The sequence below is a fragment of the Mauremys reevesii genome, linkage group 1 (assembly GCF_016161935.1).
Source record: "Mauremys reevesii isolate NIE-2019 linkage group 1, ASM1616193v1, whole genome shotgun sequence".
NCBI lineage: Eukaryota > Metazoa > Chordata > Testudines > Geoemydidae > Mauremys > Mauremys reevesii.
This window is the reverse complement of record NC_052623.1, coordinates 196860056-196872531: the sequence shown is the minus strand read 5'-3', so window position 1 is coordinate 196872531 and position 12476 is coordinate 196860056. Positions and strand designations below refer to the sequence as shown.

General features: G+C 39.5%; 1 protein-coding gene across 12 annotated transcripts in view; it reads right to left on the bottom strand.

The window, feature by feature from the left end:
• The window catches only part of MORC1 (MORC family CW-type zinc finger 1), a 169986-nt gene that overhangs the window by 69709 nt on the left and 87801 nt on the right, over positions 1 to 12476 (bottom strand). For all 12 annotated transcript variants that reach the window (XR_005582899.1, XM_039481931.1, XM_039481924.1 and 9 more), the window contains 3 exons: positions 6539 to 6667; positions 3856 to 3961; positions 1923 to 2061 (listed from right to left, as the gene is read on the bottom strand). Coding sequence is in view for 11 of the 12 variants with exons in the window: in XM_039481931.1 (XP_039337865.1) it covers positions 1923 to 2061; positions 3856 to 3961; positions 6539 to 6667 (374 nt within the window). In the remaining variant the exon portion in view is untranslated. The remainder of the gene's footprint in view (positions 1 to 1922; positions 2062 to 3855; positions 3962 to 6538; positions 6668 to 12476) is intronic.

Sequence of the window (12476 nt, the reverse complement as noted above, 5' to 3'; positions counted from 1 at the left end):
GTGTATTGGTTTTCATAACCATTTGTCCCCATAACGAGTGGCACTGGTGGTGATACTGGGAAACTGGAGGGTCTCAGGGAATTGCTTGTGTGACTTGTGGTTAGCCAGTGGGGTAAAACCGAAGTCTTCTCTGTTTGGCTGGTTTTGTTTGCCTTAATAGTAAAGGAACCCCAGCCTTGGGCTGCCCTGATTTAAGCAATTTGTCCTGAATTGGCTCTCTCAGTTGGGTCCCACCAGAACTAGCATTGTTACAACCATACTATAGCGAATACTTGTATTACCGCAATAACACTAGTTACAGTCCAATGCTAAACCTCAGCATTTCCATGGGAGCCTGTGCATACCATCAATGAATTGGATAATTATCCTGGAAACAAGTTCTCTAGGTTTCCAGAAGATACTAAAAATAAGAAAATTGTAACTAATCAAAGCTAATCACTGTGGAAAAATATTGAAATCTTAGCATACAGCAGTGGTTTCAGAGGCAAACCAGGTGTTAAATAGTGTTCTTTCCATTTGCTACTACAAAGTAAGAGACAATGTTGCCTATATACGAGACATTTTGACTTCATCTTTGATGATTATAGGTAATCTTATATAAAATCTTTCTTGAAGAAGGCGCAGAATAATTCAATTTAACCGTATAAGACAACAGGAAAAAAGGAGACTGAGCTGACCAAACTACAAGTGTGCTAAGTTATCAAAAGCAACAATGCAAGATTTTTGAAATCTAATCGTGGAGTATGTCCCCACTGCATGGAACTGCTTCAGCAGAATTAGGCAAACTTATGAATGAGTAACTAGGGAGAAAAACTACAGCTATGATAATAAATGAATTTCAGAGGCATTTAGAATTTACTTCTGAAGTATAGGACTAAGATATAAGACTCAGTGCCGAAAAATATGGTAAGCAAGCTGTGAAATGGTTTGTTTGACAGAATGGCCTTTCCTAGACTATTGTTATGGCCCTCTTCCAGAGTTTTACAACTTTCTTCTTGGAGCACAAGCACTCTTCAGTCTGAAGAAATGCTGTGCTGTTAGTTTTCTGAATTGAGTTATTTTTTGGAAACCTAGCTCAAAAGAGTTGTCCCCTTGAAGCCAGGCATTGGTGTTTGGCTGTATTCCCAAAAGAAGGATTTGTCTGCATGCTGATTGTGACCAGCTCTGTTCAATGACTGATGTATGTAGTGTAAAACAAACTAGTCACAACTATGAAAATATTTTGACCTTACTCCACTGATTTCGCCTCCTACAGGAAACAAACAAGTCCCCAATATCTACTACCACCCTAAAAAGGACAACAATGTTTATATACACTCCAATTTGAGAGGATTATTTTTTATCTGGAAATCAAGCTATTTATCCTTTTAGTATCCAGTAAATATTAAGTCTACCAAAAGGTACCAGTATTTCTGGACTTTATGGACTGTGCATATTTAACTTCCAGACAAAATTTGGTAATGAAGATTGCAGCAGCAGTTTCCAGAATCCTAATTTCTATTAGAAAATAAATGATAGAGAAAAGCAAATTATGCAATTCTCACCTCTGAAGATAGTATCAATTACATATTGCTTTGCTTACCGACTAGTAGAACTTAATTTCACTTCCCATGATGTATTTCAGAAAAAAACAAAGATCAACTCACAATTTGATAGTTACTAAACCGAAGTTAATCAAATTGTTTTCACTTGATTAATAATTCCAACTCTATCACTGAAAAATACTGCCATGGCACATGTTCTACCTGAATCAGAGTTTTTACACATTCTGCTTTTCTCCCCATTCTTTCAAAAAACAAAACAAACCAAACAAACCAAGAATGTTTAACTTTTAGATTCACATTGAGTTAGTGGGAACTTCCCCTAAGACAAACTCCAGACAGCTCACAGGAAAACAGTGTAAACTAAAGGTAACAGCTCACCTGGGACTGCAAGTTTTCCAGCTTCTTTTGATGTCGCTGGATTGAATCTATGAGGAGTTTTTCTTTTTCATTCGGTGACAGTGATAGTCTGTTCAAAGTACCCAAAGGGATGGAGGGTAAACGTTCTGGTCTATTGCACCTACAATATGGTTTCAAATCGATATAAGAGAAAAATGAGTGAAAAGGAATATGTGCTCTGTTATCCTGTATTGTCTGGCAAGGAATTATCTTCAGTGGTTCGAATTACAGTACTGCCCTCCAAAGTGACTAAAAGAGACACCATCTTACACAATAGAACTGTTCTCTGAATATACTCCACATCACTTGTTAATTTCAGTGACAAAAATTAGCTTTACTACTTTTCACTCTCGTTAGTTCTGGGGTGCAAACACCGATTAAAGGAAGAGAGCTGGTTTCTATTCCTTCCTGTGCACCAGAATTACTTACCATGACCCAGGCAGATATGCCTGTGCAATATACTAAATGCTAATTGCACAGCGGCCACCAAGGCCTGCTCTACACCAGTGGTTCTCAACTAGGGGTCCAGGGCCTCCTGAGGGGCTGTGAGCAGGTTTTGGGGCACCAAGCAGGGCCAGTTTTAGACTGGCTGGGGCCCCCGGCAGAAAGCTGAAGCTCTGCTGTGTGGGGCTGGAGCCCCAGGGCTCTAAGCCCTGCCACCTGGGGCTGAAGTTGAAGCCTGAGCAGCTTAGCAGCTTCTCGGGTCCCCTATGGCATGGGGACCCGAGAAATTGCCCTGCTTTTATGCTGGCCCTAGCTTTATATGCAGAAAAACAGTGTTGTCGCACTGATGAGCCATGGAGTTTTTATAGCATGTTGGGCGGGGACTCGGAAAGAAAAAGGTTGAGAATCCCTGCTCTACACTACACAGTTAGGTCAACAAAAGCTGCCTTGCATCAACCCAGCTGTAGACGTGTCTTCACTTAAATTTGGCTCCCACCGACGTAAGTGCCTCATGTAATTAGATTGATGCAGTGTCAATGTAGACACTGCATTGCTTACATTGACTGTAACCAGCTTTCAGGGGCTGTCCCACAGTGCCTCACACTGATGATACAATCAATACAAGCGTTCCTGGTGAGGACACGCATCGCTGACCCAAGGAGCCAAGTGTGCGTGCACACACAAGCGATTTAATAACTGTGGTGGCTGTATACCAAGCTAAGTTAGGTCAATATAATTCTGTAGTGTAGACATGGCCCGAGGGCCCAGTTTTGCCATTAGAACCTTAATGGTGTGATAAAGATGGAACCAAACTTGACTGTCCTTGTTTAGGATTATAGGACTGGCAGTCAGAAAAAAATACTTACCTGTAGTTTCACTGTATTTAGTACAGACATCAGATGCCATTTTTAGAGTCACCTTTCGTAATAAATCTGTGCATGGAATCTCTCTCTCTTTACACACACACACACACACCTCTCTGCCTGAATAATTAATACAGGATCAGCTTTCGTGCTGGAACCACATTGCTGCCTGCCTTGCGTGCTTTCTCCGCAATGGAGCTTTGGGCACTAAAATCATGGTGTGTGCCAGACAGACTCAGATTTAGATTAGATGTGAGTGACCCCCAAATGTCCCTTCTCCCAATGACGGAGTTCATCATTAAAGCAGGGATAGGGATTACCATCAGTGGCAAGTGTCCAAAGTAGCAGAGCTGATACACATACTACCTGCCACTTAGCGCAGTTAACAAGGTTAGATACACCCCCATTACTCTGTCTCTGTTCTCTAATATAATGATCACAATAGCAAAAGTTTCACATGGTATTTGCTTTTGCAAATATTTCTATACCATGTATGCTTTACTGTCTGCATTTGTTTATTACTCTGGCTTCAAGGGAGATGGCTAATAAATGATACTTCATTATTAATATGCTAATCAGTGATATAGTATTGCTAATCAAAAGGTTACTTGTTTTCCAGAGGACCAGGGATCATTTCACAAGTCCAGATTCCACAGTGGTCTTTGTTTTCGATATCGGTGGACGATGACAGAACCCTCCATTTAAGGCAGATATCTAATTAAGTATTTAGAAGAAAATGACTATATCACAGCACGTATTAAAAAAACCCTCACCCCCCATTTATTGTGCTAATGTGATTAATGAAATTCAACATGCAGCTTTGACCGTCTCATTTTCCCTCTGTCTACTAACGTCTCTCTGAAGCTGTCAGAATTTTGGCACATTAAGAGAAATTCCAGCAAACGACTGCCATAAAAAAAAAAGGCAACATACAACATAAATGTTACCTTTCCCTATTCCCCCAAAGCTCATCTTTCCCAAGTTCCAGGACAGGCAGTGTTCAGCCCTGAACAAGTGACGGGTTTTGAATGTCATGACCCATCAAGGCTAGAAATGGCTGATTCTACCACCCCAAACCTCTATTTGAAAGTCAGAAACCAAGCTCACATTCTATGGCATAAGGCTTCCAGTCACACTAAAACAGAAGATACGGGGCCTTGAAATAGGTTTTCATAGATCATATCAGTTTCACATAACTTTCAGAGGTTTCTAAGATGCGTTAGTTATAATTTCTCTCCCTCTGAGGGCAATCCAGTTAGTTGGACTCATGTTAGCAAAGGAATCACCATGTATAATTTCACATTTTACATACAGTTTGGCAGATACTCCGCTTACTATTGTAACTTTAGATAATTAGTGTATGCTATCCAACATTGTCACTTATGTTGGTGTTATTTCTACCCCGGGAACACTTGTTATTGAACACTTTCCAAAAGGTAGCTGACCACACTGCAGCAGGCATTCGGAAAATATGAAGTGCTGCAATACCTGTTGGGGAAGAACTAATCCAATTTGGGTTTAATGCCTTATTATTAGGATTAAGGTGAGGAGTATATTTTCTGAATAGTGGTAGTTACTGTGCCAACTATATTAGAGCAACTAAAGTTTTATGGATTTCTAGAGCAGGATCAGCATTTTGAAATATTTATGGATCAGTTAACCAGTACAAATGCTTTCAAGATGTTAAACTATATCTAACCATGACAAGTCACGAAATATTATATGTTAAATAGGTTGCTGCTGTCTTGCTTGCCCCATCCCTCCCTTACCTTGCCCCTCTTCAATTGACATGAATTTAGCAAGCAGATCTGACAAATTTGCAAAATGCTTTGTGCGTCTAAGAAATAAACTCCAGACTGCTTTGAAATGCAGTGGGTTTCTCCCAAATGGTGGATTACAACTGTATTGAAATGGGATGGGGAGACAAGATCGATGTGATTTCCAACAAGCAGCATGCACTGACATGGCTGGAAATGAATACCGTATCTACCACTGTAAAGCTGAACATTCCAGCTGTCTGGTGATCAATGGCAAGTGTTAGTGAGTCCTGACAATTCAAGGTATATCACAAGTTCCTCTGTGTAGTGGGGGAGAAGGGGGGGGGGGAATATTTTGGCACTGAGCCAAGACTAAACAGCAAATTCTGGACTTCATACTGGTTCAAGTTTTTGTTACGCTAGAATAGCTTCAGAATCTTAATTGTATAGAAGTACCCTAATGGGTAATTTAAAAACAATGTTTTCCATCCATGTTTTTTACTTGACAAAAGTTTTAACTGGAGTTTCTGAAATAAAAATTAAATTTTTCTCATATGCTATAAATTCAAGAGCCAATTTAAATGTCATATTCTGTGCTCACCGTGTTATGACTAGCAGTTTCCTTTCTGGGAGCAGACAACTTAATGTAGGGAACACTTTATTTCTGTGACATTGATGTGGGAGAATTTACTTATTATTAAACTTCTGACTCAGAACTGCAGGAACAGGAGCTCAAAGCTACTTAGTAGGATAACAAAGCACTGTAATATTAAATTATACTGTGATCAATTGAAATGTGAGATCAATTTCATACTAGGATACCAGAGGCATAGCAAGCCATCTGTAAACTCAGATTTTGCCATAGGAAATGGGAAGCTCAGACAATAATTCAAAAGTTAAAAAAGCAAGGTGTCTTTACAAAGATAATGTTGGTAAAAAGCAAGAAACAAATTAACAGAAGCTGAAAAAAACCCAATTTAAATAAAAACTGTCCAGTTTGAGATTTGATCCTGTCCTGATGCAGAGCAATAAAGGACCCAACCTGGCATGGCAGAGAGGTGCATTGCTTGTAAAGAATGAAACAGCTTCACACAAAAACATGTTACGTAAGGACAATTTGTAAAAGGCGTTTGGCAAATTAATTTTAAACAATGGTTAACTATCAATTAAAAGCCAAAGCTGTGCTCCAGTTCTGCAGTTCTTCACCAATAACCCTTTCACTCTGGAGCATATCAAAACCGCAGTTTGTTGGCACCCTTTAAATATGATGCAATGAAACATACAGAAGTGGAACATGCACAGTTATAAAAAAAAATTGTCGCGAATGGATTTTTTTAAGGGGGAGATGGTAAATGAAACATAGGGGCTATAAGAAGATCTTCTGAAGGAAGAAGCACATGAAAGCACAGCAGTATACAGTGTCAAATGCTGGGGAAAGCTGGGATTAAGGTGTTTCAATTTAAAGGCCTTTTTTATTATCCTATTAAATCCTCTCCTTATTTCTCCTTTTATGTATCCAATTATATAAACTCACCACACTGAACCAGGGCAGAAATTTCCACTGCACGTCTTCTCTTATACTGAATTGCATCTGAGGGTTTCTCCAGCCATTTGTCACTTAGATAGCCAAACGCATTCCAGAATGAAGTTACTCCTTTCTGACCTAAAGAAGTATATAATTTTCAGTAGCAGAACTTAAGAATAAGTTTATATGTAAACTACAGATGTTAGTTAAAGAATGTGCTTTGCAACTGGGGGACCAGTAGCTTTTAAGAGAAGTTGCAAGTGGGCATGAAGGTAGTCGCAGGGGTCGGCAACCTTTCAGAAGTGGTGTGCCGAGTCTTTATTTATTCACTCTGATTTAAGGTTTCGCGTGCCAGTAATACATGTTAACGTTTTTAGAAAGTGTCTTTCTATAAGTTTATAATATCTAACTAAACTACTGTTGTATGTAAAGTAAATAAGATTTTTAAAATGTTTAAGAAGCTTCATTTAAAATTAAATTAAAATGCAGAGCCCCCCAGACCAGTGGCCAGGACCCGGGCAGTGTGAGTGCCACTGAAAATCAGCTCGCGTGCCGCCTTCAGCAAGCATGCCATAGGCTGCCCATCCCTAAGGTAGTGGGAACAAGATGTGGTCTGGAAACAGGACTGAAAGATGGAAAGCATTCATGTGGGTTTAGAAATGGACACTCTCGTGGCCTTGAAATAAGTCACATCCCCTTCTGTGTAGTCAAATATTTACTTACATTATATGAGTGGGAATGATTAGTCCATGTTTGTGAAGTACTTTGAAGATACATAGCACTATGTAAATATTACAGTTTCTATACCGAATAAGGTAGTAACACACAGAGAGACCGGTGGGTCAGCCTTCAAATACCATTCTATCAGCTCAACTCCATTATAAGCTAAAGACTACTGTGAAATTCCAATTCACAAACATTTAAGAAAAAGACTAGGTATGTCTGTAGTTATCCAGTGCATTGCAGAGATAAGCAGTAATTTTCAATCTTCAACTTTTTAACGGTGATCTGCTCCACAAAGGAAGCTCTGTCCTCACACATTTTTAAGCCACCAAACAAAACAAAACTGAAGACAAAAAAAAATTAACATTAATATATATTCATGAAACACTCCTCTTTCACTAAAAGCTCCAGTGACATGAGAAGTATTTTCTAATATATTTTAGATAAATTATTACAAGACTTCCAAGGCAGAACATATTCCTATCCTCAATTTAGATAGGACAATGAAGGCACAGAGGCCAAAGTTTTAAAACATGGGTGTCTAAACCATTAGACTCCTAAATCTGTATTTAAGCCTTCCATGTAGAATTGAAAAGAGTGCTTAAATGATTTTAGGGCAGTGTCACCATTTAAAGTTAATGGTATTTGTGCTTACAAGTCACTTAGGTACTTTTGTAAATTCTATTTTGAAGGCCTAAAGACAGATTTAGGAGCTTAACTTACGGCATCTGGGTTTGAAAATTTTATCCCAAGTTTCGGTGACTTGCTCCAGCTCACATGAAGTCAATGGCAGACTAGAAACAGAATCCAGAGGTGTTCAACCACTGTTTTCTCATCCAAGCACTAGACCGCACTCCCAGAGAGCCAACAGTATATACTAGGAATACACCATCACAATCAGCAAAAGAGGGAACTAATGCAAGCATGATGTGATAGTAGGGGGCTCGGCAGCTGTGGGGCTCACTTCTGCTTTGTGTCTTATATTCATAAAAAGCTTACACTCCAGGGCTTCAGCCAGTCACTGGCAGCAGTCAGGAAGGGATGTACCCGTTGCAGTGTATTCTGTTTTGTTTTTTATCTCCTTCCTCTGAGGTGTCAGGGATGGACATGGCTGAGATGGGCCATTGGATGGGGAGAGCCAAGACTCTGAGAGGGCTCTTTAGGGTACTTGGCTAACTGGTTCTTGCTCACATGCTCAGGGTTTAACTGATCTCCATATCAGGGGGAAGGAATTTTCCCCCAGGTCAGATTCTGCAGCATGTGTGTGCGGGTCACTTGACAGGATTATCTAGGAATATCACACAGGAGGTCAGACTAGATGATCTGGCAGTCTCTGCCTAAACTCTATGACTCTACGTACAGACTAACTGGAAAGAACAATTATTTTGCTCATAAACACCTGGCAGAAAAGCTGTGTGAATTGTTGTAATTTTTTTAATTTTGATCAGTTACTTTGATAAACTTATTCTGTCAGATACTTTACCCTTTGCGGACCTTGCTTATTACATTGAGGTTCATATGTTGTGCCCCCTATTCCCACATTTATTTCAATGAGACTAAGAGTGTAAATGCAAATTAGGCTCTAAAGGATTAAACTTTAAGAATTTATCTTATAAACAGCAAAAAAAATTGGATCTAAGCCACCAGCTTGTTTAAGCACATAAATACAGTCAACAGAGTTAATCAGTTCCAGTCTCTCATGGTAAATGTAGCATCCAAGAGCAGGGCAATAATTACTTGGTATTTCTTTCAAAACATTTCTAGCTCTAGGAAGTTGACAAAGCCACAACTTCACTTGGGTACCATAAGCAGAGTGCTTGGAGTGGGAAGAATTGTTAAAGTCAATAAAAACGTGTGCTGCTATCTGTGAAAGTTGTGGGAGAAAGTAGGAAAGAAGGGTCATGGATTGCACCTCTCTGCTTCAAGTCAGTCTGCTTTACGTAAGGCCCCACTTAAGCCTTCTGATCTACCAATTCTGCTTCAATTCATGCCTCCCTTAGTTTCCTTTCCCCTCAAACATCTCCATGGGCAGCTTCAAACATCTGGTACCAAGAGCCTTGCACTCTCTCTCCTCCTTCAAATACCTTCAAAGGCAGGGACTCTGCTTTGTTTTATATTTGACAGGGTCTAACAAACACTATTCCATCACGTCCATCCTCTCCATATGCATATGTGATCCAATGCTAACTTTCTAATATCGGCCTACTAAAAAAACTCCAAAACACGTTAGTGGTTTGCAAAACAAGCCACCTCTATCTTGTTCTGTGTAAGATTTTTCTCCTTCTCTGCTCCATGTCATTTCTCTTGCCACCATAACATATCTTTTTATATGCTGTTCTCCAACAAGTGCCATGCACACCTGTGCTATCCACCAATATTAAATAACAATAACCAAGACCAATTGGATGGCTGATTCTCAGACCTGCACTGAAAGAAAGGACTCTGTGCACAGACATCCTGAGGTGGATTGGTTGTGTATGTCATAGACATATTTGGAGCCAAGGTCCGAAAAGACAAAGTTGCTCCAAAAATTAAAATGGGTAGTTTATGAACATCTAAACAACTTCTCCTACATTAAAGCTAAGTGGAAGCAGAACATCAATATAGCTTATGGTGCATAAGGATATGCAGCATTACAGGAAACCCTGTTCACTGCTCCCATCCATGCAAGCACGTAATTGTTTACTTCAACTAACTTCTTCTCACTAGCCATCTTCAAAAGTAAGGAACTATATACATATCCGTTTTAAGGTTTCAGGAGCAGTTTCTTATACACTGGAGTTTAAAAACACTCTACCACTTTTTTCCTAGAAAAGACCGTCTATTAACTGCCTATGTAGATGTAAGTGTTTCTTGTGCTTTCTTTCATACAGAGCAATACTGGCAGATCGATCATGTATAAAGGAAGGCACACTTGTCCAAGGTTGGATTGAGGCTACACTTGTCCCAAAGGAACCAGATATGTGGGGAGTTAATGCTATTGGTACATAGCCGTTGGTTAATTGACATACTTGCAACATTCGGGGGCTTTTATAGATATGCACACTAGACAAAAAGGACTTGAATACTTCAGGAGGAAGGAAGGGATGATCTTTTACAAAACATGTCCACACCACCTGCTCTGTTTTAAATGTTTATATTACAACAAAGAAACAAAAAGCACAAACCCCACTGTGACAGCCTAAAATCTTGCATATGGGGACAGTGTGGGATAGGGAGCTGGGCTTGGAAATAAATGTAGCCAGGTGAAACTGGACATCTTGAGCTACAACTTCTCTGCATTAGACAGAAATGCACATTATTTTTTAAGGAACGAAATCATGCTTAGATTTTTTTTAAAAGGCCATAATTTCACTCAAACTAGAGCACAATTATTCCAAGTACTACTATGGATCTGAATTAAATAGTGATATTGCATCTTTTATATGACAAGAAAGCTACCCAAAATTATCTGATTATTCTCAAAACCAAGATCTGATGCAGGAGCTCCGTGCATTTTTCACACTGTAGAAGTTTTCTAGTGCACACTGAAATTAATGAATAATTATACAAAAAGCAGATTACAGCATTGGTTAAAACAACATTGTTTGAACTGGGACACAGCAAGGGTCACATCTAATTTGTAAATACACGTAGAATCAATTTATCTAAAAAATGAACAGATGTAACATTTGCCTGTACTTCCAACTCCTTACTAGATGAGCCAAAATGCTCGCTTGATTTCACTACTCATAAAACTTGCACCTGGTTTCCTTTGTCTTCATCCTATGGCTACTGGGAAAGAGCAATTTCAGGTTGCATTTTAGGATTCCTTCAGCGGTACTTTTGACTCTTACAGCTGGATACCCATTTGGGTTTACCCTTTGTCATCCTGGCTCTAGGGCTTCTTGCTTTACACAAATTGAACTTATCTGGTTGACCCACCAGATCCTAGGATTCGCATTTGAAAAGGTAGCATGCATTGTTATAGCACCTCCATCTCAACTTCATATCAAAGGACTTTATGTGCAACCTTTGCTCCCGTGTGTGCTCCCAGAGGCAGCAACAGTTGAATAGTGAGTAATCTCTCTGCCTCTATTTTCTGCGTGCAGCATGCCTCTAGGAATTGCAACTGGTTCAGTGTCTGGTCCACACTGACTCCCTCGGGTGGCTGTTCTTAAAAGCTACAATCTGATCCAACTGTGACGTTCCACTCCATATGATTTTATAAAAATATGCTAATAAGTGTGAATATAACGTAACTGGAATATGCTTCATGCAAAAGATCTCTTGCTCTTGTAAGGTATCATTACAAAGCTTATAATCTACTGACTGTTCATCCTATTTGTATGAATGTATCATTCTTGTATCTGAAACTAGAAATATGAAATATAATTCTGAGGTCCTATTGTAATTATGCAAAGTGTGGGCCATTAATGGTGGTTTGGAATCTTGATGGCTCCCATTAACCAGGACAATTGACTGTAGATGGCTCAGTTTACTTGCAAGCCTTCCTGTGAGTCAGGCCAGGAAGAATGAAGGCTTGGGGTTTCACAGGACATGTGACCATGTCACCTAGTACTGGAATCCATCTTAAACCTGGTGCTTTTCCATCTAGAAGGAGGGGTGGAGACCCAGAGAGACAAAAGATTCCCGCCCTGTGCCAAAGCTATAAAAGAGGGTGAAACAGAAGAAAGAAGGCTACAGTCATGTCAAATCCCCTGCTTTTCACCTAAGATGCCTGCTGAAACTAACAAGAACTGTACTAGGGGAAAAGATTGGGCCCAGACTAGGAAGGAGTCCAGTCTGTGAAATAAGCTTAATGGAACATCTCTGAGGGTGAGATTTTATCTGTATTCAATTTCCTACTGTATTAGGCTTACACTTTCATGTTTTTGTTTTATTTTGCTTGGTAACTTACTTTGTTCTGTCTGTTATTACTTGGAACCACTTAAATCCTACTTTTTATACTTAATAAAATAATTTTTGGCTTATTAATTAACCCAGAGTAAGTAATCAATACCTGGAGGAGCAAACAGCTGTGCATATCTCTCTATCAGTGTTATTATAGAGGGAGAACAATTTATGAGTTTACCCTGTATAAGCTTTATACAGAGTAAAATGGATTTATTTGGGGTTTGGACCCCATTGGGAACTGGGTATCTGGGTGCTGGAGATAGGAGTACCTGCTAAGTGGTTTTCAGTTAAAGCCTGCAGCTTTGGGGGACGTGGTTCAGACCTGGGT